Source organism: Pimephales promelas, chromosome 3 (assembly GCF_988280905.1).
Source record: "Pimephales promelas chromosome 3, fPimPro1.hap1.1, whole genome shotgun sequence".
NCBI lineage: Eukaryota > Metazoa > Chordata > Actinopteri > Cypriniformes > Leuciscidae > Pimephales > Pimephales promelas.
The window spans coordinates 19,526,744-19,554,515 of NC_142771.1; the positions used below are offsets into that span (position 1 = coordinate 19,526,744).

A 27,772-nucleotide genomic window follows, 5' to 3' on the forward strand; every position below is an offset into this window, starting at 1 on the left:
CACATCTTAAAGAGCAATGCATTTCAAATGTATTTCCAATTTGTACATAATCACTTCATATAAATGTAAACCACAAACCCTCAAGAATACAGCACTTTTTTTGGTACAAAACAACCAGACGAAACACACACGCGTACGCATGCAGACGCACTTCAGATACCCCTAGAATACGGAACATATAAACATTTGATTCCAAAAATATATCAAGTAAATGTATGCAATATCAAATTGTAGCATGTCCATACAACTCCTTTTTTAAAGAAAAGTAACAACTGGAAATTAAAAACTGCCAAATCTGAGACCTTGGAAAACACAGTTGGTGCAAAGTAAAAAATGTAAACATTGCATCATGCTACAAAATGGTTAAGTCTATTTGTTAGTAGTACACATAAACCTGCTCTTCTTGAAATTCCATTAAGGCCCTTAAAGGGATAGTGCACTTTGAAATTAAATTTTGATATGTTTTAGCTTACCTCAAGGGCATCCAAGATGTAGGTGTCTTTGTTTCCACAGTATTTTCAATTTTGACATTTTTTGGTCAAACCGTTGTTGTCTGTCAGTCATACACTGAAGGTTAAGGGGGGTCCTCCCTCGGTTCACCTCAAAGACCATGCACAGAGAAGTCAAAATTAAACATGATTTAATGACTCGTGAATGTAAGTACACATTGATGGCCTAAAACACAAAACGAGCGGTTTGTGTGAGAAAACGAACAGTATTTATATAGTTTTTACCTCTTGTGAAATATAAACTATATTCATATAGTTTTTACGTCTACGTCACTGTCATGATGTGGTTTTGTGTCTTGTCAATTTGTATTCAGTTGTTCCCTGTCTAGTTATTATCCCAGGTGTTTCTCATTTCTCACGCCCCCTTGTTACCTTGCCTAGCTCGTTTGTCCCTATTATTTAAGCCCTGTGTTCCTGTTTTGTCTTTGTGAGTTCTTGTTTAATGTCGAATGGTCGATGTGGGTTGTTCCTGAGTCTAAAGTCTAGTCTGTTGAAGTCTGTAGTCTGTTTGAGTTTTGAGCGTGTTAAATAAAACGTCTGCTGCACTTGGATCCAACACCTTCTTTCTTCAACCGCACTCCCACCGTCACAGAAGAACTCACCGCATCGTGATCCAGCAGCATGCCTCTCTGGAGTCCTGACGTCCAGATTCTTCGTCTCCGTCAAGAAAGTCGGACCATAGAACGTTAGGTCGTGGAGTTTCTTAAACTGGCTCATCTCGCGCAAATGAGCACCCAGTGCTTGAAGATCTTCTTCCGGGGGATTAGCGGAACCACTCCGGTCTCTGATGCCCGAACCTGATCCGTACGGGTCTTTGGAGTGGTATATTGACCTGGCCCTGTTGTGGAGCGGCTCTGCGTTTACTGTGGGCGCAAAGAAGAGCAAGCAGCGAGAGCCCGCGACTCACGTCAGCCCAGCCGAGCCCGCGCTTCGCGTCAGCTCAGCCGAGCCCGCTACTCACGTCAGCCCAGCCGAGCCCGCGACTCACGTCAGCCCAGCCGAGCCCGCGTTTCGCGTCAGCTCAGCCGAGCCCGCGACTCACGTCAGCCCAGCCGAGCCCGTGCTGTGAGCCCCGCGAGTGAATCTCCGGTTCAAGTGAGTGCTGAGTCTCCGGTTCAAGTGAGTGCTGAGTCTCCGGTTCAAGAAGTGAGTGAGTTGTCCAGCCCAGCGAGTGTGTCTAGCCATGTGACGCGCCCCGCCCTGCCGGCCCCGCCTCTGCGCCTCGCCCTGCCAGCTTTCAAGCTCCTGGAGGCGTTTCCTGAGCCTGTCTACTGTCCGGAGGCCCCCCCCCCCCCGTAGATTTAGGGGGGGGGGGGCCAGTAGGTACTCTGTGGGGGCCATGGAGGCGACGTTGACATGGCCCTGGCCTCGTCCTGCTCCGCCCTGGCCTCGTCCTGCTCCGCCCAGGCCTCGTCCACGCTCGGCGGCCCAGGCCTGCCTTGGCTATCTCCTGGTCCCGTTCCTCTGCACGGGCCTGGCCCTCCGTCCCTCCCCCAAGACTGTCTCCGCTTCACCGCCCTCATGAACTTTTGGTTGTTTTTATGGGCGTCGGCAGCCGCCCATAGGGGGTGGGCTATGTCATGATGTGGTTTTGTGTCTTGTCAATTTTATATTCAGTTGTTCCCTGTCTAGTTATTTCTCACGCCCCCTTGTTACCTTGCCTAGCTCGTTTGTCCCTATTATTTAAGCCCTGTGTTCCTGCCTTGTCTTTGTGAGTTCTTGTTTAATGTCGATGTGGGTTGTTCCTGAGTCTAAAGTCTAGTCTGTTGAAGTCTGTAGTCTGTTTGAGTTTTGAGCGTGTTAAATAAAACGTCTGCTGCACTTGGATCCAACGTGAGATCCAAAGAGATCACTTCCGGCGTAACGTCTGGAGACGGTTCAGTTGGACATCTGATTCAGGTCAGTCTGACGGCTGTTAACAAGAGGTAAAAACGATATAAATACTGATCGTTTTCTCACACAAACCGCTTGTTTCGTGTCTTTAGGCCATCAATGTGTACTTATATTTACGAGTCATTAAATCATGTTTAATTATGACTTCTCTCTGCATGCTCTTTGAGTTGAACCGAGGGAGGACCCCCTTCACCTCCAGTGTATGACTGACAGACAAAAACAGTTTGACCAAAAATTGTCAAAATTGAAAATACTGTGGAAACAAAGACACCTACATCTTGGATGCCCTAGGTAAGGGCTAAAACATATCAAAAATTAATTTCAAAGTGATCTATCCCTTTAAGGACCTTCCCATGTTGTCATGGTGATACCATATGTGTATATAATTTTGATGCGTTTACACCAGGTAGTTTTCATGCACCCCTGTTAAAACTTTGATAAAGATGCGTCTTAGCTTTGTCTGCAAGCATTATGAAAGCACTGAACATTGAAATACATTATAATCGGTTAGTCAAAAAGAGAATTGTGCTACACAAGATTTCATAAGAGTAAAATTCACTTCAACGTTACAAAATGTGTAGAAAACACTTGCAGCAATGCAGCAATGAGCGAGAGAGAGGAAGAGAGAAGTGGGTGAATGGGGTGGGGACTTGCTTTGAGTGACATCAAGTCAGAAGACGACTGGTGGCCCACCCTCCTTTTAAACAGCACAAAGTGTGTAATTTACTTCCAACATCTTAGTCCCAAGTTAGCTCATATAATTATCTCCATGTCCACCTCAAATCAATCAAATCCAATAATCTATCATGACTGATTTCCTCGTTCCTGACAGGATTCTTCCTCAATCGTGGCAGGTGGTCTGAGGCAGCTCATTGGCCAGAATATGCCAGCGCACCACTCTCTCACCCTTGTTCCTCAAGCAGTCCATCCAGTGGCGAAGAGCATCTCCTTGGACGTGACAGCTCAGGCACACGCCACCTACCATTCAGGAATATAGTTTTTGTTTTGTAATTACATGTCTTAATATCAAGGTTGGATGGCTATGTTAAGAATGGTATACTAATGTACCGCTTACTGAATACTACGGAAGCCCTGAACCGCATTAAAAGATTAAAAAATGAGATTAAAAGATTAAAAAGATTGAGATTAAAAGTCGAAAGTCGATTAAAAGTCAAAGACTATGAGAAGTATTCTCATACTCTCAAAGTGTTTGGACTTTAATCTCAAAATGCTAGATTTTTATTTATTTTTATTTTTTTACATTGCGGTTCAGGGCTTCCGTAGACTACTGCTTAGTATACACTGTAAAAAAAATCAAGTTAAAAAACGAAGTGTTTGGGCTGAAATGGGAAAGTGTGCTAAGTGACAGTTTGGATATTTGATTTGACTAAACTTAAAATTGAGTAGGCATGAACACTTTCTTTTCTTTTTTTTCCCTTTTCTTTTTTTTTTTTTAACAGTGTTGCTCAGAACTGCCTAATATTTAAAAATAGAATGTGAAACAACATTATACATGATGCATTTCAAACAGTTTTGTATGTTTAAATCTGCAAGTATATTCAGTAATCATCTTAAAAATCTTACTTTTTTGCATCTTTTCTGTTAAGTATAAATAAAGGCTTATTTTTGGAGATTTCATTTTACATAACATTTTTTTTAAGTTAACTTTGCTGTCATGCTTAATCTTTCAAAATAAAAATAATTTAATATCAAAATGAATATATATTTTCAAACTGTAAGTGTAATTGAATTCAATTTATAATTTACAATAGTATAAAACTTATCTTAGTGTAAAATTCATCAGCCATAGCTTATTATGCTTCCCTACCAATTCTTTTTTGTTTTGGCAGTCCTATCAAATAGGACTGGTGGTGGTTGAGGAGAGATCCCATAATTTTGTAAAGCGCTTTGGGTGTAAAGTAGTACATATGAAAGCGCTATATAAATGCCTAATTTATTCATTCAAATAGTGAATTCATTACACTGGAAATAGAATTTCAAATCTAGTGTATTGCATTATAATATAGAATTTCACGCAGTGTGCTCTGTTTTATACTGCATAATTTAGCAACTGCAGTAGGTCATCTGTGTATTTTGTTCATACAGAAAATTAGCATGCTGTGCACAGTATACATACTATATATGTGTGCTCGCTCATTTGCAGAGTACGCTTCATCGGAAATGATAGTATGATGGTATGCTATTACAAACAGAGCCGATGCCTTATTCTTCAACAGCACATATAATACGTATTATAAATGTGATTTAGCAGGGTAATCTAATTAATTTCTAGGTAAATGTCAGTGAAGATTATTATTATTATAACTTGTATCAAACCTAGAATTTAAGCATAATTAGTAACATTTATTCATTATCAACATTCAACAATGTCTATATACACAGCTCTTTGCAGTACTGCAATGCTCAAACACTTCTGTCTAGCGCATGTTTACACAGAAAAACTATTCAAAAAAGTGCACAGTGAGACACAAAAATGCCTTAGTTGGTTGCAAAAAAAACCCAAACTGTTTTTAATAATAATTGCGTGCTCTTACCTATGAAATCATTAGATCTTCCCAGGTCATAGTCCCATACTGTGACCTCCAGTGTCTTATGAACCAGTTCAGATAGAGGGATCTCATAGAAAAACTCCTGTAGGTGGTAAAATATGTTGTGGATTATTTCAGTGTTTGTTTTATCACATTATCAAAAGAATATATTAATAGACAATGCCTCTGTTTCTCATCTTATCAACCTTTTGGCTTGGCCAACATGTTATTTTGCCCCTTTTAAATTTCCCCTAATTCATATTAAAGGGTATTTTTAAACATTGAACGATCTCATATATGCATCATCCTGATAGCTCAGAAGCAACCTGGGGAATGACTAAAATATTAAACACCCTTCAAAAATAAATTTCAAGAAAAAAATGACATTTGGTAGTTCAGCCAAACAGATGTCCCAGTCTGGGATTTCACACCCACTGACTGAACCTTGGCGTGTGCCGGAATAAATGAAGAAAAAAAAACATTTATGCAATAGAAAGCCTTCTAAATGGAGGCTCCTTTATAGCAATGTATCCCGGGTATACGAGTTAAATCATGCTGGGATCAAACCACTGGACCTTCCTCTTCTGACCTCTAACCATTCCTCTCTCCTGAGCCAAAGGCAGACACACATGTTCATAAAACGAAATTGGAATATTTTCTAATTATAATACCGTCACGGAGCAGGCTAGCACTCTCTGGTTTGACTCGCTTCCGTTTTCCGGAGTTCTAGAACTGCAATTCCCATCATCCCCCTCTGCTCTTATTGGGTTCCATCCCTGCCTGGATTCTCTCATCTCCATTATTACCATCACCTGCTAACCATTACCTACCCCTTATCTGGATTTCTCCTTCCATTGTTCCCTTATGAAGTCTTGTTTTGCCACACAGACATTTCCATACGTTTCCCTGGAGTCTCTCCGTGCTCTGAGTTTCCCTGGACCTTTGATCTTTGCCTGGACTCTGAACCTTCGCCGCATGCCTCGACCCCTGCCTGTGTATCACTTCTGTTCCTAGATTGTCCCTTCATTGTATGCCTGTCTGAGGTTGACGTATAATTTCTCCTGTTTCATTACCTGTGTTAATAAATTACTGCAGATGGATCCGACTGCTTCTGTGTATCACGGATACATTGACGAGCACTGTTATTCCTCCCAGGAATTTTTATCACCCTCATGAACCGTTTTAATTTGATGTGATATTATGGTTTTGTTGAGAGGGTTCCCGTGGAGCAGAGGGCTGACCTGCTTTTAAGCAGGTGTGTGAGATTGGAGCGAGCAGGAGTCTGAGCCAAGGAGTAATTATGCGGCCAATCTGGGTGTGTATTACTTCTGAGTGAATGGAAACAAAACACTTAGCCTTACTGGCGACCGCCAACCGCCCACATGACAGAGAGAGCGTGAGACAGAAGGGAAGGAGGAGAGGTAAAAAAAAGGAGAAACAGGGACATGATGGGAATGAAACTTACAACATGAAAAACAAAAGTGTGTTTAGGCGGAGGACTTCTGGGAATATGAAGTGAACAAAGACGCAGAGCAAAGAAATATTGGACCAGACATCTCATTAACACTCAAAATACTTGACACACTCCCTGCAAGCTTATCATACATCCATACCTCATTGAATTCTGGGTTAAGAGTCTTTTTAATCACTGCCGTTTTGTGTTTGGATTTCTTCTTCACATCTGGCTTCAGATATCTGGAAAGAGAAAGGCACATGGAGGAACAAAGTGAGGGCTGTAGGAAGAGCAGGACAGTGGGAGAGCAGGAGATTAAAACAAGCACTACTGCTGTCGCACAAACAGGGAATGGACAACGCCAACGGACACATTCGTGCCAAGCTGTTTGCTTTTTTGGCTTTTGCTGTGACATCCCACTGGCTTCCATAAAAATCTGATTTGCTTTATGTACTGCTGTTGACTCTTCCCCACCCTCCCCAAGACACGTAGTTCGAATACGGCTTTGATCCTGAGGAAAAGAGAGAATGAGTATGTGTGTGTTTGTGAAAGGAATGGAATGGAGGAGAGAAAAAGAGAGAGAGAGAGAGAGTGACTGGAAGGGACGTGAGCGTGGGTGGGGGACCTGTCTGTTCTTATGCCATTTTGCCTGGGGAGGAAGAACTGTTTGGGAGCGTTTATTTTAATACATGATGTGAGAAAAATAATGAGAGATTAGAGGGGGGCACAAATGAGAGAGTGAGATGCAAAGACACATCAGAGGAAAGACGTAGGACGCAGAGAGATTTTTTTCAGCCATATACTATCTGTCTCTTTTACGCTCTCTATTTTTTACAGTTTCTCCTAATCGCTCACCACCTCTGAGAACTGTTTATGTCACCTTCCTTCCAAACTGGTGTTCATTTTCTTTTGCCCTTTTTCTTCTGTTCTGTCTTTCTCATGAGGCATCGTGATCCAAAGCAAGTGTGTTTTCGCTTAATGTCTGTGCAGAAGTCTCACATTTTCACATAGGGATCTGAGAAGCCGTTGACATCCATGGCGGCCAGATGGGCACAGCGCAGCACTCCGACACATAAACCCGTTCGTCGGCCCTCTCCTTCGCCCTCTGCAGGCGGGGTTAAGAACTGCAGAGAAAGCAACATTCGGCCCCTCTCTTCCAAACTGGTCATTTGTTCATTCTCCCACTGCAAAAAAAAAAAAAAAAATTAAATAAATAAATAAATAAAAAAGAAGTTAAGGAAATGGCTTATTGATCATCAGAGCTGTCTACATTAACCTATTACTACATGCTCTTGATGCACACTGTTGACTTTTTTCCTGTCATGTTTTTACGTGATGTTTGTCTGATTGTTGTTTATATTCTAACATAATAGATATTTTACTAAATGTATTTTATTTTTTTAGAGCTATGTACTATGTAATCCTTTTTTAGGGTGACTCTTACCATCTGTCTAGGGACTGCAGATGAAAAATAGCCTTTAGGCTAATTCTGGCATATTGACAGAAATGTCTATGAATATGCATGCAATGTCCCTGTACTAAATAAATAAATATATGTTAGATCCTCAAATTTAACTAGATTAGGCATTTCCTGAAGAAAATAGAAAATTTCCTGTGCAAGGTAGCAGAACAATAATGTTCTCAATTTTAGGTGGGCTTAGGTTTAAGGCTTAAATGATCCACATATGAAATGCCACATCACGTCTTGTTTGCAGTTGGTCAAGAATCGGCACTGTCAGGTAGCTATGTATGAAAAGAAGACACAATCAAAATGCTTTATGCAAATATACGTAAGAAAGACGACTAATCACAGTTCAGTAAGCAAATATTAGGATGACACCATTGCTGTCGGTTACATTTCACCATTCTATGAATGTTTAATACAATGGAAGATTTTGAAACTTTAATCTTGAGCTGTCTCAATAAGCACACGAGTGAATTTGTGACTTGTGAATCAGTACCTCATGAATGTAAATTTGATGGGGACTCGATCTACTACTAAAAAATGGAACACTGATGATTTTGTTTTCTGCCACATGGTTTCATGGTTCCATACTACTATCTGGTATGTTTTCTCCAAATAATTCATTTCATAGGAATTGTTGTGCATTTTGATGCCTTAGAACAATTTTGACAAAGACACAAACCAAAAAAGAAATAGCTGACTCTGTGTGCTTAATTGTCTTAAAATATAGGTTTTTGATTTGAACTACATTAAGCATTTAGCACCGGTGGTAAATTAGAGGTTAGCACAAACCCTAACCAGGAATATCAATACAGTTCTATCTTGCAAGAATTGTAATAAATCATCTATATTAAAAGTGAGGGAGTAGGAGACTTGGTACAAGGCATACAACCGAACCAATGACAAGGACTCCCTCTGGGTAAAATCTGAGAATGTTCATCATGTAGAATAATTATAAACAGCTGGTTATGGCATGTCAGGATGTTAGTGTAATGTGACATCTAATACACTAGGCTCATTTTTAAATCATGGCAATCTGTTGTTTTGGAAAATTCAATTAAAAGTATTTCCATAAATAAAATACTAATACAAGATGTTTATTCTGCCTTAGAATGGAAAATAACCATTTAAAATTGTGTAGTCTTCTGTAAATGCTCTATGATGACTTGTATGATTCACACTCATCCTCTACCGGATGCAGACAGTAATTTATCACTCTCTCTTTCTGGTCTGTTTAGGCTCAGCTCAGCTTCAATGGCTTTCAAAGGGGGAAGTGGGAAGATCTAAGCACAGCTTCTTCAGGATTTTGTGATTTGGAGAGTTAATGAGACATAATTGTCTGATTTGGTGCAACGCTTGCACACACACACACACACACACATATTAGTAAGGCTTGAGAGAAGCTTATTTGAATTCACATTAATAATGCATGCAGAGAATGCTCAAGTGTGACTGAATATGTAACACTTACACCACAAGAGCAACAATATTTACATGAAATATTCGATAAACCTTCTGTGTGGGTTAAAACCATTTATTTTTTTTAGTTATCTGGGTCAGGAGCTATAAATGATTGTAATGGGGAAGATCAAAGTTTAGACTGATGCAGAGATGTCGAGGAAACACATGAGCACATCCATGTGTGTCATTTCTGTTATAAAGTACAGTGTCACATCTAATATGAAACTATTTTTAAAGATGTAAATTATATTAGTTCCTTTTTAATCTTCTCTTAATTTCACACACAGGTAGATTTTATATAATTTCACTTTGATTTGAACAGATGCAGCTTTTCTAATTGTAATTTAATATGCAAGAAATATTACAAGTGTTTTTCATATTTTCATTCCCTTAAATCATCACTTTTGGTGGGAAAACAACAGCACAAACACAAACTAAGGACTAATAATTTGATTAATTGATTAATTGATTAATTCTTTGATTTGATTAATTCTGTTTTGTGGTAATAGTTGATTTGCCATCTTGTCTGATAAAATAAAAGAAACCAGCATGATATAATACAAATGGTAAAATTACCAACAATGTAACTCTCAATCCTTCACTAAGCAATAATTAATCCTAATTTATTTTTACATGTCCAATCAGTTTCCATCCCGTTCTTTTTCTTGCTGTTGTTTAAGTAATCAAGGCATAATTAATAAAATGTAGTTTCTGTTAGTCTGAAGTACCCCTTTTTCTTTTAGAAATAATAAGTTAGGGAGGTAAAAAGTACTTCATAACAGGAAGGAATGTATATTTAAACTATAAGGATTTCACATTGAACGTTTTCAGTGTGACATAACAGTGGAAATAATTTTCCATGCATTTACGAGGAAAGTGTAATATCTTTGCATATGAAAATTCCCAAAAGAGAGCCGTAAGCTTTATATCTCGTTCATACTCTGTTCCTGCCTTGCTTTGTTTTAAGCTGTCTGTCTCGCTCTCTTTTTCTCTCTAGCAGCCGCACCCACAGTACCAGCAAAAGAACAGGATCAATATAGGGTAATCATCACAGTGTCTCGCTCCCTCTGTTTGTTTTTCTAAAAAGAGCCTTGTTATTTCTAGTTATTTACCTTGCACTTTGAAATTCCCCTTACAGCCCTGTTTGCCACATTGTGTGTGTGTGTGTGTGTGTGTGTGTTTGTCTGTGCAAGGGTTGCGGGTGTGTATGCCCATTAGTGAAAAGCATGCCATGCCAAACCTGTTTTCTGGCAAGTCTGATGTTTCATTAATGTAATTGTGTGGGGATAGATACAGATAGAGAGACAGAGATAGAGTGCGTGCGAGACTGAGGTGGAGTGAGTGAAAGTTGCTTTGCCAGACCTTCATTAATTTAACAGTGAGGAGACACATACAGATAGTGGGCAGAATGAGGGGCGACCTCTGCGTTATAAACAGACAACTCATAATGCAAACAGCGAGGATGGCAACCCAGCTGCCAAATGCTCAAGAGACAGAAAAAATAGCTGCACATATAATTCCCTGCCTCATGAGGTCAACTACACTAAGAAATGCCACTTAGACGTTGCGGTTAGTTGCAATTGTTGCAGTTTCACACTCAAACATATGCAATGTTAAGATAAAAATGCATACATTTCGGGGTGGAAGAATTGATTTTGTTTCCGGTATTTGCAAACATATAATAGGTATGCTAACAATGTTTCAGTATAGCTAATCAATTAGGTCACTACTATAAAATGCAAACATCATATAATAAGATTTGATGTTTTTTTTAGAAACTCTTTGAGGCAAATTAGTGGCAAAGAAGCAGATGGTGGCATAGCAGCTAGTGCAAGTTTCTTAAACTAATTAAAATGCCAATGGCATTTCTGAATGGGATAAATTAATTTAGCGCATGAGTTTAAATGTTGTAGCATGATTTGCTTGGGTTTTTGGCTGCTGTGCTCCGTGAGGTTTCAAACTAATGACCTCCATCAAGCAGACTCACTAATGATAATGAGGGGGTGTATCCAGCAGGTAAACAGGTGTGCAATGAGGCTGGGCACACGCACACACACATGTGCGCACTCGCACAGCTTTCATATTCAGATTTGCGTGATTAGCAGCAGATGGCATGGCACCAGTCATCAGCCTCAGCCAGAACCTGTATGTGTGCCAGTCATGACACCAATACAAGAGCTTTAAATAAACATAGTGACTGTTGCGCCATAAACTCTGTTTGTGACCATGTGATCCTACCTTCATGACTGGAACTTGTTCTCTTCTTTCTTTTTATAACATTACCAACTCTCTAAAAATTGTAATCATCATATGTCATCAGACTCTCCCTCATGACTTTCCAATCTGTAATGTTTTTCTTTTTTTATATAACACAAAGGGAAAAGTTTAGCAGAATTTCCAAGCTGTTCTTTTTAATACAATGAAATTAAATGGTGACCACACTTGTGGAAAACTATGCTTAATTCTATTGATCGTGCCCTTGTAGTGAAAATAATTAACTAAAAGAGAGTACACTTTAGCGGTGCAAAGATATACGACCATCCAGTGAATATTAGTTTCTGTTGTTCCTCTCAATTCCGATTTCGTTTTAACTCCTACGGTAGTCCAAGATTAACATGGCTTCCAGTTCGACCTCGTCCATGAGTGTTAACTCATACGTAAACGCGAAAGGCGAAGCTTGAATTAACGGGTATGTCCCTCTTTGGCTAATGTACTTTCAAGATGGAGGGGCAACATGGCGACCGACATTAGAACCCCTTACCCGTATATATTTTCAATGGCACATTCTACACTCACGAGAATACTTTATTACTTGAACAAAGTAAATATACTTTATTGAGCACATGTATTTTTGAAAGAACTAAGTGTTTTTAGCAAAGAATAAACTAAGAGGTACACAGTGTAGCTTTTTAAGTATCAATAATTCTATTCATTAACACTCATCTTTGATCACCAAAATTACATATTTAAAAAATGTTCCTTGAAAAAAATGCCTGCCTTGAATACCTTCAATATAACAGTACACCCTTGCTTCATTTAGTATACAGGGTTCTATGAATATGCAAATTTGCCCCATCTCCACACACTCACTCACACCAGCTCAGAGATCCACTCATTGACGTGATTGGCTACAAGGTAGTTTGTGACGTCAGAACACCAGCGATTTCAAACCACGTTTTTGAGTCTGTCTTTGGTTCACCACAGTTTTAAAGAGAAAATACTCAGCAATTGTGTTGACTTATGAATTTGCACATGGTTTGTCTTAAAGCATATTATAGCTGGATTTCCACCACAGGGGAACTTAAAGGTTATTTTTATTTTTGAAGTACTTTTTTTTAAAGTATGCTAAAAGTTTCTTAAGTTTCCGTCTGTTCAATAAATCATGAAATGGCATGTGTATGACTCGGCAACTTGTATTTCCATTTTTTGGCGTGCTATCAACACACACAATCGCTTTTCAGCGTGTTTATGAACGCCGTTGACTTAACGTTACATTATTGTATATATAAATGACCTACCCCAACCCCATCCATAACCTACCCGTCACTGGGGTTAATACCATTTATGAGTCTTCTCCTACCATCCTAGGAAAAAAATATCACTCCCCAGATGTAGATCTACATTTTGCTTTGTTTCGCTCGGACACTTAACGGCATGTTCATACACGCGGAATCACTCGGACATTTAACGGCGTAGACATACGGATAGCTCAAAATGCGTATAAATAACACGCCACTTGACTTGAAAGTGGCGTGTATGTTTACGCAAAGGTCATGATGTCATGTTGCCTAAACAAAGTTGTTGCATTTGCACTAAAATCTTGCCTAACTCCTTTTGTTCTCTACAGTAGAAAGTCAGATTTGGAATGGCAAAAGAGGGTGAGTAATTGATTGTATTTGCTATAAAATTATTTCATTTTTTTGAGTGAACTGTCCCATCATTTCATTTGGTCATCACTGTCTCTGTGATCCCTCTAAGCAGTTCAGCAGTTTTCCCCTGTCAGTTCTTGTTCTCTTCCTCCAGAGACCTGTGAGTGTGTGGTCTGTCACTCATCCAGCACCCTCTGTCCATTCATAACCCTGTAACCTCTCGCTCCCTTTCTTCATTTTCCCTATTTATGCCGTCTGCGGCTTTCTCCTGTCTTTTCCACATAATCACTACCCTTCCTTTGAAAATGTTATTATTCTGGTCTCCAGAAATCTCTGATGCTTTCAGGTGGGAGGCAAAGTGTTCTTCTGCCTCTGTCCTTTCAAATGTATCTTTTATCATTTTATTAATAACAGAAATGAGAAACAGAGCGATGAATGTATATAAAATAAGTGTTTTTAGCAATATTCAAATGAATGCGTAAATCAAACGAATGCACAATTACAATGGGTAAACAAACAATAACCCTAATGTGGCTAGTGTCCATTTACTAGTACTGCTTTACTGTCACCTAGTTATTATTCATGAGCCAGCCTGATGAGATCTAAAATCTCTCTCTGGCTGACTGTTCAGCAGTTTCTATCGTGAAATTGTCAACACTGAGCATTGGCAACATAAGTGCTCTAAAACAACATCAAGTTAAATAGAACAAATTGCATCTCATCTCTCTGGGGGCCACAATGTCGTTAAGCTAATTTTATCGGTAATTTATGGATGCCGCATTCATTCTTGTTGTAAGAGAGAGAAGGGATTTGCTTTAAACACGGAAATGGGCAGATAGCACATCCACATGCCTGCCATTTCCTTAACCGACCCCATTCTCATCCTCCTTGTGTCCTTTTTACTTTCCGCATTTCTCATCGTGGGGTGCCTAGCATGTTGAGACCAATTTTGGATGGTAATGAAAATGCTAATCAATTTTTTCCATCCCACTTATCATAATGTGCTCAATGTTCTTATTGAAATGCAAATGAGTTTAGATCCCAATGTAAAAACATTTGAGTGTGAGAAGATTAATCAGCAGGCATTATTTAAAACGTCATCGCGAACTCTCTTCGGGAAATGTCAGCGCTTTATTAATGGTCTTTTTCGCTGTGAGAGAGACGGAGAGAAAACAGGTGGTTTTGGGGTAGAGTACCTCTCGTAGGTAACAGGAAATCCCTCGCAGTGCTGCTCCCATGGCTGTAGGAGAGGGAAGCTGGAAGACACAGACATAAAGGAGACCGAGATGAAGAGAGCAGAGTGTCCGTATGTATTTTCCATTTGCTACATTCAAACAGTCAGTGTTTGGGGTTGATCTGTTAAAATCAAGCTTCTTTTCTAATCTCGCAATAGCTGTGACTTTCTAACACTAATTAAAGTAAACAAGATAGTGACATTAGTAACTGAGGAAGGTCTTATCACAATTGACAAGTTAATTAATAAACATGTCTAGTCCAGGTGCAAGTTCATCCATCAATTCGAAATTAACCAAAAGCAACTTGGAATGCATTGCTTTTTTCACTAAGTGCAAATAGCCCACCTTGGCAAATGGTATTTACACTAACTCAGCGCACTGACATCTGGACAAAACACTGACATCTGGACAGTAGAAATAGTGTAGGGGTAGGATCCTACCACAGTTCAAATCCGCCTTTTGCCAAACTCGCTCTACTCCCTTTTCCCATCACATATTGGAAAGGCATTTATTTTAAAGGAAGAAAATATTAAAAATAAAGTGCCTAACATGTGTTCAATAATAAAGTGTTAAAGGAGTAGTTCACTTTTAAAAAAACTTTTGCTGATAATTTACGCACGTCGATATTTACGCACGATAATTTATGTCATCCAAGATGTCCACGTCTTTCTTTCTTCAGTTGAAAAGAAATTAAGGTTTTTGACGAAAATATTCCAGGATTTTCTCCATATAATGGACTTTATTGGGAACCAAACGGTTCAAGGTCCAAATGAGAGTTTCAGTGCAGCTTCAAAGGGCTTTAAACGACACCAGACGATGAATAAGGGTCTTACCTAGCGAAACAATCGGTCATTTCAAAAATAAATAAAAAAGTTTTATAAGCACAAATGCTCGCCTTGCTCTGTTCTGTGATGAGCGTTTGTGACTCTCCTGTTCGAATTCGTTCATCAAAAAAATACAAATTTTCGAGTCATGACTCGGGTCCTAGATAAGACCCTTATTCATCGTCTGGTGTCGTTTGAAGCTGCACTGAAACTCTCATTTGGACCTTGAACCGTTTGGTTCCCGAAGAAAGTCCATTATATGGAGAAAATCCTGGAATGTTCTCATCAAAAACATTTTTTTTTTCAACTGAAGAAAGAAAGAGATGGTTATCTTGGATGACATGGGGGTGCGTAAATTATCAGCAAAAGTTTTCTTTAAAGTGAACTACTCCTTTAATTGGTGAGGGGTAGGTGCAAGGAGGACTTTTATTGTACCAATAAGGTAGCTTCCATTTAATAATTTTAATAAATATAATCATTTTTCATTGCATACCGTTTAATATACAACAACGCCGAAGTGCAAATAGTATTTGCCACCATTTATAAGTATAAATAGCATCTAACTATTTTACACTTATTGCAAAGAAAATGCTGCTATTTTCACTTGGAGTAAAGAATCTATTGCTATTTAAACTGAGAGTAAATAGCAGCTATCGCTATATGTATATGTACAATAACTGGTTGAGGTCTTAGATTAGATAGAGCAAGCTTATATTAAAGAGTAACTAAACCCTAAACCAACTTTTTTTAGTTAATGATCTGTAAGAATGGATCTTTATTAATACCAGTCATTGATTCGAGTACCTTTGACATTTGTGTATAAAGTGTTTTATTTCTACAATATATGGTGTAAAAACGTCTTAGTGCTTCCTTCTTCAGGTTGAACGGTGGCTACTGCAGTTGAATTTTCCTATTGGATGTTCCGCACTTCGTGACGTACAGTACGCACGTTTCAGCTCACCACGCTCTTGGTACGAGCTACGCCCTTGGCAGTATAAAAACCAGCTTGTTTCGTCAAAAACCAGTCAGGAGTTGGAATTGCGAGTATTGAAAACGATCAGGATAGAGTGTTCTACCATCTATTTCATCCCCTCTATCTCCACTTTTTCAGCATTTTTCAAAAATTGCCAGTGGGTGGAGTCAGGCTCTGACCAGGGGTTTAGTTACCCTTTAAATAGATTTAGATCAGGCATTGATCACAATGACGTGACATTTAGACTCAAACTGATTGTGTGTGTGTGTCTTACAGGTGGTGGATGTTCTAAACAGGTGTAGAAACGTTTTGTCTGGTCTGGTTTCACACGTCGTAGGGCCACACGAGACTCTCCAATAAACTCATTATGAGTCAGTTTATCCTCATCGCACACCGATAACCTGAGAAAAACAACAACAACATAAAAAAAGAGTGAGAGAATTATTCAATTATACTGGAAGGAGAGCAAAGGTAAACATTAAAGTTGCAAATGTAGTATGGCAGGAAGTGATAAAAGAAAAAAGTGTAAAAAAAAAACCCCACCCGTGGAGCAGCAAGAGCTGGAAATGGCTCAGACAGAAATGTATATTTATGAATGGGATTAGGGTGATATTTCTGGCTTCGCCAGTTTGGTCGGAAGTAAGCGCCTGCCCTTTTTTTTCAAAGCTTTGCTAGCGTTTTTGTGGAACTGACACTGTCCGCTGCTCCTGTACTCTCCCTTGGAGATAAACGGCTAAATGACTTTTCTCTGACTACTGTCACCCCGCCACTGAAAAAAGGGCAAGTCTGAAAACACCAGCAGTCACAGTCTCATATTGCCAGGATACTGTTCATTTATAACATGAGTGCACAGGCAATTTTCTGTGGATAATCACATGATAAACCAGAGTGCTACAGCAGTCAGGAAGAGCATCTTTCAGCACTCCAAAAATATTCAGGCTAAATATGTGGCGAATTTCCAAGACGTGCACAACAGCAGTTGTACCAAGAAACTAGATCATTCCTGAAGGTTCATAAGCGAAAGGTAGGTCTGCTAAGCAGTAGCCCTCACTGTCAAACACACCTACTGCCGAAGCAAGATATCCAGGCTACTGTCAAATCACTGCTCTCAGAGAGAAGAATTTTTTTAAGACATATCCAGAATAGATTTACAGCCGGATAAAGTAAGAGAGACTCACGGGTGCATAGATGTCTTCACTAACCTCAGAGTCTTCCTGTGCATATCCTCCTCCGTGATGCCAAGGTACGAAAGAGTCTCATTCCAAACAGGATTTAGAGAATTACGAACAGTTTTGGTTTTCAGTTTATTGGCCTGTGGGTATAAAACATTTTAACTGCTGTCACATTATTTATAGAAATAATAAATAAATAAATGAAAATAGATTAAAAGAGTAAAGGTTTTGGAATACCTTCATTCTTTGATGCATATATACAGTATATATTGATCAAAAGTGACAGTAAATACATGTATACTATTATAAAAGAATTTAAATAAATGCTGTTCTTTTGAACTTTCTATTAATCAAAAACTCTAGTAAAAATAAAATTGTATCACGGTTCCACAAGAATATTAAGCAGCACTGTTGAGCAAAACATGGATGATATTGAGAAATGAGTAGCAAATCATCATATTAGAATGATTTTTGAAGAATCACATAACACTGAAATCTGGAGTAATGTAAGTAAATTACATTTAAATATATATATTCTATTTTAAATTTATGTAATATTTAACAATATTACTGTTTTTACTGTATGATTGATCAAAAAAAATGCTGCCTTGGTGAGAATAAGTGACTTCTTTCAAAAATATCTAACTTATTCCAAATTTAAATCGTATAAAACATTTTTAGTAGCAGCTGTCTCTGGATTAAACCAGAAACAATTGCAGTATTCCAGAGGTACTTAATGTGTCACCAGTTTGTCAGGTTTTATCATTTTTAAATTATACTTTCATCAATAAAACACAATATGCCCAAAAAATATGTTTTTTAAATAAAAAATATAAAAATATAAAAAGAAAAAGAAAAAGATAAAAAAAAGATAAAAATATGACATCCCCTTTTAATAAATGTTTTTGGCTTAATGACAGAACTGAAGACAATTTTTGGAACAGTCTGAGGAGCGTGCTTTTCTGTTCCAGCATGATAATGCTGTGCACAAAGCAAGATCTATAATGAAATGGTGAAAAAAAAAAAAAAAACAAAAAAAAAAAACGTGACAGGCACAAAGCCTAAACCTGAATCCCATTGAACACTACTGGGATGAATTGGAATGCCAACTGTGAGTCAGGCCCCATCACCCAACATCAATGCCTCTCTGATGCTCTTTTGTCTGAATGGGAACAAATCTCTGCGTGCCTGCTCCAACATCTAATAGAAAGTCTCTCTAGAAAAGAGGCATCAGTTAGGGAAGATCAACTCTTCATTATTTCCCACAGTTTTGAGATCAAATGTACAAGCAGCACATATGGGTTTGCTGTTCGGGTGTCCTTTTATGTTTGGCCATAGTGTTTAAAGAGTACAGTCATACATAATTAGGTCGTTTAGGTCAGAGGTATGGTGGTTTGGATGATACATAACAACTATGAAGGTCATAGATTTGGTTGGGGGGTTGAAGTGTGAACCGAGTCCCAGGGCATTAGATCCACTCCTGCATAGTTTTATAACGTAACTGCAATAAAGTAATAGCCTAGTTAGCTATGACTTATTTATATAGGATTTATGATGTAGTTTATATGATTTAAGCATCAGGAAGCTTATCAGTTTGACAGTATTTTCTACTTGAAAATGCCATGGGAAGTCAGATTAACTTTACTTAACATTTTCGTATACTGAAATTGTTTATGTCCCACTCTGTAAGAGTTCACATCAGGCTCTTAATGATTTCGGCTATGTGATCTCTTGCGATATCAAAGGCCAGGTTTTTCCTAATATCAATCATTATTAAAACATTTTACACATGGGAGGAACAGCTATTGTCCGGTCAATAATTCAAAAACGTCCAGACTTGAAAGCTCTTGATTCTAACATGTACTTACCCCTATATGAAAAAGTAATCACAGGTGCAGTATAAGACCAATTGTGGCTCCTCATTACCCTGCATACTCCAATGTAGATATTTTTCTTTTTTTATTCTTCTATAGTATTTGTTGTGAAAAATAACTGCCTACGCATTTAGAAACAACAGCATGTCAAAGTTGTAATATAAATATATAGTAAAAAATGTATTCCCTATCATAAATTCTACAAGACAAAAATGTACCACAATAACTGTTGCTAAAATAAGGGTGGTCATTAAAAAGCTTATATTGCTGCAACAAGATGTTTTCTTCTCTTCTCATCAGTCTGTATAGTTTATGTGGCGGTTTTAGATCATGTTTGACTTGTGTATCGAGGAGTAAGTTATCAATAGAATCAAATGGGTCGCACATTTTATGTTGTAAGAGGTGCTAGTTTTCGTTGATGGTGGGTTACCTTCCCCACATCCCCTCGTAAACTAAACCCCTGCCCTGAATCGTTCAAATGACTAATACATATCTGTCCCTTATAGTTTATCCATAAAAAGTTTAATTACTCCAAACAGGATCTCACCTTGCAGGCTCCTGGTAGAAGATGAAGTTTGACATACGGATCTGCCAGGCCATTAAAATCCATGGGTTTCAGACCCTAAACAAAAAACAAGCCGTTTTAATGGACAGGAATGCTACATACAAAATATATATAGAAACAAACGTAAGGAGCCCTGTTGAAGTAGAACAAACTGCTAAAGGGTAAATCACCTGCGGGTTTTTGCAGTGTGAGTCAGAGATAGGTGTGTGAGAGTGTAGTGAACTGCAGAGGTGTGAGATGGACGTTACCTTGGCTCTGATGATGGTACAGTGCAGTGAACTGGTTGCTCTCTCATACCTCAGTTCAAACTCTAACGTCCCGAGAGCAGCTACACAATCATAGGAATGATAGTATAAATGTTAATAACATCACCGTATCTACCATAATAGCTGACAGGAAAGCAGATTAAACAATCCATTATGAAACACAATTAGGAGGCTTGCATATCTGACCGATGGTAAAATGGATAACAACATTACAAATTGGAATATTAAGTCAGTACTAGCCTATGCATATTATTGCAAATGCAAAGTACAAGCTTAATATTGCTAAATTATTGAGATAACACTTCCTATATAATGTTTACCAGGCACTCTAGGGAAAAATCAACAAAAAATGAAATAAGGTAATATGATCAACATAATACTTTGCTATGTTCAATATAGCTATGTATTTCTGCAGGGAATATAGCAGGTAGGATGCTCCTTTGTGGATTTGCATTTCCATATGGATAATATAATAAATTATATTTGATAACACATATATCTGACGACATATTCGTTTGTTTAGTTGCTTGTTAGTTTGTTTTAGTAAATGAAGTGTTTATTTTCTGGCTTTTCTTAAACAAGACTTTTTGTCATTCATTTTTTGACATAACTAGGATATTTATTCAAATATAGTCCACACCTCATATGCTATAGGCCTAAAAGATTAAGTTAACTTATTTTGTAATTACTTAACAATGTATGATTTCACGAATTGATTTTCTCCTACGTTTTTTGGTTTTGTTGTCGAGTTGATGCAAAAGGAATAGCTATGAAATGACTTGCCTGAGGACAGGTGGCATTGTTTTGGTGTCTTTTCCCATGGTTGAAACGCTACTTTTTCTGAAATCTTTTTAAGAAGTTTTACTGAATCAACACCTTCTGATGATTATTAGGCTAGGCTACTAGTGGTAAAGAGGAATATCCGGCCGCTCGCCGTTTTAACTGTAGCGTCTACAGAGGTCTTTCACGTGACGTCACATTAAAGAGCGTCAAAAGTACGACATGTTGTTTGGATTTTGCGGTAAGATATTAAAACCTGACACTTTGTTCGAAATAATTAACAACTACAAAACAGTAAAAAAAAAAAAAAAAAAAAAAAAATCTCATAATCGCTTTGCTCCGACTTCACGTGTTCCCAAGGGTATGTATGTGGCTTGCTGTCCTGGCGGAGGGAGGATCCCGATCTATGAATTTTGGCCCGACCTAAGACAATCCCCCGGTAGTGATAAGAATAGTTAGGACTAGAAGTGAGGAGATGATGCGTTGGAGGGATGCTGATAAACTGTCGTGATATGGCAAGCCGTTTTAACTTTTAATCATTCGCAGGATATGATTTCTTGATATCAACACTTGATATGTGTGACTAAATAGTTTCCTTTTGGATGTGTGTGGTAGCCTATTTAAGCAAGCATACAATGTCAAAACTTACTACTGTCATCACTGTCTGAACTGCAGATGTCCACAGATGTCTCAATGCTGCTTGCTGCTGACAGACTCCCACCCCCTCCCCTCGCCCCTGCCTGGAGAGGGGACAAGAGACTTCCCCTCGTTCCTCCAGAGGTTCCAACCCCTGGGCTAAGAGCCAGTGGAGAAGCAGGGTTAGAAGAGATGGGCTCAGCGGTTGGGGAGAGTCTGGGGAAATAGGCAGAGATCTGTCTAATCGGTCGTATGGGTCCAGGACAGACGTCAATGGCCATGTGTTCCTGGATGGAGATGGTGAGCTTTTTTCCCTTACGCACCGTCATAGAGCTAAACCAGAGAGAAACACAGATATTTTGACACTTAGATGTGCTTCATCCAACGCGACTTAAAATACACAGACGGTTCCACCAGAGTCACCGGCTGTTACAACGATAGTTCAAGTGAAAATTCATGCATCTTTCATGTTGTTTCAAATGTGTTTAACTTTCATCTCCTGCAGAACACTGTCTTTTGTTCTTACAATTGGACTTTCACTGAATGTATATATTTTTTGTATCATTCACAGAAGAAAGAAAGTCATACAGGATTGGAATGACTGTCTGAGGGTGAGTAAATGAGGACAGAATTTTCATTTTTGCGTGAACTATCCTAGCTTCGTTCACACAGCAATTAGTGCTCGATTCTGATTTGCTACTCATATTACACATTTGTTTATAAGGTGATGGGCCACAGAAAAATTTGTGTGCTGGCAACAAAGAGGATGAAGACCAGCAATTTAGCTTTTATAGAGCTGTCACCATAATACTTATGAGTTCAAACGCCTCACTGTCCATGTACTGACTGCTTTCGCAGCTATCTCCCACCAAAGAACTACCAGTCAACACAGGATTGTGATGAATGTCAAGTGTCAAATTCTGATGTAACTGTTCAGACTGAGGTTGCATTGACGATTGGATCTTTATCTGGTTTCGTACCATAAATCAGAATCAAAAATACCAGATTCCATGTGCTGTTCACATTGTCATGAAAAAAAGACACTTTTGCCTGCAGTCTGAACGAAGCCTGAGGCCGTGTGTCCACCAAAGTGTTTTTCCACGCGCCTGGCGTATGTTTTCTATTTTTTTCAATGGGAGCGCCACGTTTTTTAAACAACATGAGCGTAACGAGGCGCTGAGCGTTTTTTTCACGCTGAAGTGCCGAGCGCCCAGCATTTCTTACTGGTCGCCGAGAGTTGAAAAATGTTCAACTTTGGATAAAATCACTGTCACTTTTTACCCATCCGTCCAATCACAGTGGAGGAGGGGCGGGACTAATACTATACCGACTGTACATCTACATCAACCAACAGAGCTAAACGAGCAAAATAGATGAAAAATACATTTTTAGTATGAAACAAATTATCAAAAGTAACAAATTAGTTACAAAACAAATTATTAAAAGTAAACTCTGCTGCGGATATTCCGTATCATAGCAATGAAATGTCTCAACGGAAAAAGCGCTGCGCTGCCAGAACGCTCTCAAGCGCCCAAAGCACGGCGTCTTCAGAAGAGCCTCTAGCATTTTCAGCTGGCTAAAAATGCTTACGGCCTAAGTGCCTTACTCGAGGGCATGTGTTAATAGGCTTGGGGATAGAAATGTGAACTTGGTGTTAACAGCTTAATCCATAACCATCAAACTTCCCATTATTTCAAAAGCAGATTCAAAGCAGTTTCATGAGCACAGATGTTCATGTAGTCCACCCCAGCATGGCAGAAATTCACTACTCAGATCTTGCGGGCACTTGGTTTCACAGAAATGCATTTAGTCTTTGAATCTCCTTTGAATGTTGAGGCCATTGAATTCGACCCAAAGAGATGTTCTTGTTCTTGCAAGTTGTAGACATTTTACTGGATCTAGAGACCTGTGTTAGAGTGCAAAGCCAAAAGTTTCTTTGTTGCATTCTACTTTAAATGCTTAAACGTTGAACAGACAGAAATATACATGAGAGTTACAACTTAGTTGCTGAGTGGAGCTGCAAACTACAGCATAAGAGCAATAGGCTAGAGGCTGTGAGCATGAGTAGGTACAAAGCGAAGTGAGGAAAGAGTGCGGCTGGAGGTTCAGGGTTGGACGAGAGTGGGCGTTTGCATGCTGCGGCTTAAAAGTTTGTGCTGAGCTCTAGCTTTAAAAACTCGCCATCTAAGCCCTGCTTTGGTTTATTTAGAAGTCGTGAGCAAAAATCTATGCTTGAAGCCAAAAGCAGTGCTTGGCCGATTTTCTCTTCCCTGCAGGCTTACTCAATTTTATACGATGTAAATTGAAACCACTGGTAAGCCTTTGTGTCTTCCTTTCTAAATGAAAGACCTTCTTAACAGCTTTGTTTGTTGCTGTTTGTTTTGACAGACTGTCAGATACGCATTTGATCTGTAATACCTCCAGAGACTGAGATGAAATGACCTGGCTTGTCAAAACTGTTTCTGAGCTGCCGGACCTGCGTGCCACAGCACACATTCAATTTCGACCTGCTCTTCTCACCCTTAACGTGAGCTGAGCTGGAAAACAGGGCAGCAGTAAAGGTTTGTCAGCTTCACTAAACTCTTTGCTTAAAGCACCACTGAGAACTGCAAATGAAGGAGCTTCAGACCACAAAATATTAGTTTTAAGAGTTACTGCGCTAGAATGAGGAGAGGATGGGAAGTAGAGTTAGAGAAAGAGAGAAAGTGAGTGTGTAATTTGATGAGAACTGAAATAGACTTTTGACTTTATTCGTGGTTCTTGCCACAACGTCTTTTTTCAATGGGTACACTTGATTTGCAAAAGCTCCCCTGAGAATGTTTCTGGGCGTTTGCAGCTAATCCCAGTACAAATGACAGTATAAACATTTTTTATAATAAAATATGTAAATATTAATAATTGAAGAGTTCAGATGCAAAAGCCTCTAAGTGCCATTTGAAATTTTCTTCTAGAATGATCATTTTTATCAAGCTTGTATATTTAAGTTCAGTGATTTCACTTAAATGGCAATGATAATTACCTATTAATTGTTATTTAAGTGAAATTACTGAACTTAAATATACAAGTTTGATAAAAATGGCATTTAGAGGCTTTTGCATCTGAACTCTTCAATTTTACATTAATATTTTAACCATCATATTTTTGTTTTATCATTTATTTATTATTTAAAAATTTTTTCAGCAAGGATACATAAGTGAGGAGGATCGAAAGTTATAGTTAAATCATTTATAATATATAATGGATTTCTATTTCAAATAAATGCTTTTCTTTTCAATGTTGTATATATAAAATAAACCTGAAAAAATAAAAATATCAAGCTGCTCAACTGCTTAAAAATGATGCTTAAAATAATAATGCCTCAAATTCAGCTTTGCCATCACGCAACTAAATTACATGTTTACATATACATTTTAAAAAAACTGTTATTTTAAATTGTAATGATATTTCACAATATATTTATTTTTTTATCAATAAAAGCAGCCTTGGTGAGCAGAAGACACTTCTTTCAAAATCATTAGAAAATCTTGTCAAATGAGACACTCGTAGCCGCAGTTTCAAGAGGAGAATCGGACACATACTCATACATATAGTAGCTGACCTTTAGGGTAATTTTGGACCATTTGGCCAAAAAGCTCATCATTACATGCTATTGCAGCGATTTTCACTTGTCAATCCATCAGGGCGTCCACTGCTTTGACAGGCACCGTGCTGTCTCCATGGTGGTGGCAGGTAAGTTGTCATAATGGCATTGGTGAAGCCCAGCTAATGAGATCATGACACATGGACGCTAACAAGATTAGCGATTAGCACAGTACCTCACGCTTAGCAGAATTTTTTTTTTCTCAGGCTTCAAATCAAATCTCTTCCCACCACATGCTGTACATAATAATACATGTCTGTGATGGTTTATGAAACCTGTTTATTTCATTATTTATTTGAACATTTTAAAGGTTTGCAAATCACTGGCGTAGACCGGAATCTAAGGATTATTTTTCAACCCTCAGACTGAGGGAAATGTCAATTGGTATCTAAAGTCATTATGTGACGAAATTAGATTTTGGAAAGGATACTTGCACACTAGAACAAATCTGAATAATATTATAATTTTTATGAACTAAATGTGATTGTATCATATATTTTTTCCATCTCCTGAGACCATTTCTTCCGAGGTAACTATGTGGGCTCATTTCTATTCAAAAGTGATTTTTTGTCTTTCAGAAACTGCCAAGCCAGCGGCGGATTTGAATGTAATCTAGTTTGCTTAGATTTGATGTGTGCTTCTTCTGGTGGGCAACTGTAGACCTCATTCATAGTGCAATCTTTTAGGAAATCTATTATTTAGCAACCCAAATGGCTAGTGCAATGCTAGTTAAGTCAATCTAGAATTAAGTAAGATGTTGGCACTGTTTTTATGTCATCAATAAAAAAGAAAAACAAACTTGCAGTAACTCGCATGCTCTGCAGTGTGTCGTGGCAGTGTGCACACTAAAAAATAAATCCGTAAAATAGCAGAAAAGGTAAAAAATTACTGGGATTTTTTTTTTACATACATTTACTCTAAAACACAACGTAGTGTAAATTTCAAAATACAGGTAAAATAACAAATATGGAAAATTCCTTCAGATCAATACAGTACGTTGTGCCCTGTTTTTATGGACTTTTTTTTTTTTTGAGTGCAGATTCTCTCGCCTACTGCTTTGCAAAGTGAACTGTGCGCATTGCGCAATAACCCGCTAACTCTGTGAGTGCAGTCACAAAATGAATGAATGTCAGTGCTTGAGATTGGATCACAGCAAGACATGAAGAGGCTGTTGAGAAGATGCCTCGGACTGGGGGGTGGGATGTGAGAGTGAGAGGAAGTAATGAAGAGAGATATTCCAGTACTGTATATTACTGTCATGTTTGGCAGTGGGTTGTCACAGTACATAATGGCACTGTTGGCATTTAAAGCCAAAGACAAAGGCTTGATGTGATTTGGACTGCTGTCAACATACTCTCTAGCTGATCAAATTAACTAGCTGACTAAACTGCACAATACTTTAATTGTGTAACGGACACGTACACAATCTGGTTTTGTGGACCCTTTTCACTTTTTTTATCATCTCTGTCATTTGTCTCATTCAGTGTATAAAATTAATGTTCTGTTCTTCGCTACTTCTGCCTGGAGTCTATCTATACATGCTGATCGGTCATTCTATGTATCTATCTATCTATCTATCTATCTATCTATCTATCTATCTATCTATCTATCTATCTATCTATCTATCTATCTATCTATCTATCTATCTATCTATCTATCTATCTATCTATCTATCTGTCTGTCTATCTAAACTCTCTCATGTGTCTCATCAGTGGTATCATGATCTCTTTTATTCGCACAAGATCAGTGGTCCTGATGAGAAGCACATCACTGTTTCACAGTCAGTCACTGTGTCACTGAGACACTGATGGATTACCAGAGTGCAATAGAGAGAAGTCTGCATTGCATGCTTTCCAAAGGAGATTAAAAAAAAAAAACCATATCACAGTTTCACCATGTGTCCGATTATTCACATATATTTCTGCTCTGTGCCAGAATGAAGTAAATTCTCTCCATCTAAAGTTAAGATTATGCAAAAACAAAACGGCAAATGAGAGTTGAGGGGTGGAGGGAAGGTGAGAGAGAGACAGGAAGAGAGTGAAAAGGTTAACGTGCATGCATACATGAGTACATTAATACTTAACGCAGAATGAGTGCAGGTTGTGGGGGTGCACGGACAAGGACAGAAATAGAGGTTAACGGGACTGGCGGTAAATAGAAAGAGTGGACTTTATGATAATTTAATTTCCAGAAATATTAACACATTAACACTGCAAGAAAGGGTTAACAAGAATTACCAGAAAGCGAGCGAGGGGTTTGCAAAGAGAGGGGACAAACAAATAAATGAATAAAAAAAGAAAATGCTGGGAGATTCAATTACATAACAGATACTTGGAAGTTCCAGGCAAAGATAAATAAGAAGGATTTTCTCTTACCTTTGATTGTGTGAGTGTGAAAGACTCCCTCATAAACAAGTGAATTCCAAAGCACAGGGGTCTGCACTAACAGGTGGTGCACGAGAGAGAGAGATGGAGAAAAGGGGGAGAGAGAGAGAGAAGAGGAGGAGGGGTAGGGAGAGATAGAGAGGAGGAGGAGAAGCAGAGATATTGAGGAGTGAGTGTGTAGCAAAACATCAAAGAATCTATAGGATTACACATGTAGAAATGTG

At 38.5% G+C, this 27,772-nt stretch overlaps 1 protein-coding gene across 2 annotated transcripts; it reads right to left on the bottom strand.

Moving 5' to 3' along the window:
• Nucleotides 1–6: 6 nt before the first annotated feature.
• doc2a (double C2 domain alpha) lies at nucleotides 7–27,772 on the bottom strand. 2 transcript variants are annotated; one of them, XR_016155099.1, is made up of 12 exons: nucleotides 27,540–27,772; nucleotides 21,538–21,857; nucleotides 20,091–20,170; nucleotides 19,825–19,899; nucleotides 17,434–17,543; nucleotides 16,506–16,632; nucleotides 14,396–14,455; nucleotides 7,404–7,588; nucleotides 6,565–6,646; nucleotides 4,958–5,054; nucleotides 1,827–3,380; nucleotides 7–1,751 (listed from the first exon to the last, which is right to left on the bottom strand). XR_016155099.1 is itself a non-coding variant. In XM_039687726.2 (11 exons), the coding sequence occupies exons 2-11, from the start codon at nucleotides 21,851–21,853 to the stop codon at nucleotides 3,244–3,246; spliced, it is 1,269 nt and encodes a 422-aa protein (XP_039543660.2). In that variant the 5' UTR covers nucleotides 21,854–21,857; nucleotides 27,540–27,772; the 3' UTR covers nucleotides 7–3,243. The 2 variants fall into 2 exon arrangements, 1 of the variants encoding a protein (XP_039543660.2); XM_039687726.2 differs by having other exon boundaries at nucleotides 7–3,380.

What these genes read in the sequence shown, in the direction of transcription:
- doc2a (XM_039687726.2), bottom strand. Translation starts at nt 21,853, where the DNA reads ATGACGGTGCGTAAGGGAAAAAAGCTCACCATCTCCATCCAGGAACAC. An exon ending in ATGCACAGGAAGACTCTGAG is followed by an intron (nt 16,633 to 17,433) that starts GTTAGTGAAGAC and finishes TGTTTTTCTCAG; the next exon opens with GTTATCGGTGTGCGATGAGG. An exon ending in TTTCCTGTTACCTACGAGAG is followed by an intron (nt 7,589 to 14,395) that starts GTACTCTACCCC and finishes TTTTTTTTGCAG; the next exon opens with TGGGAGAATGAACAAATGAC.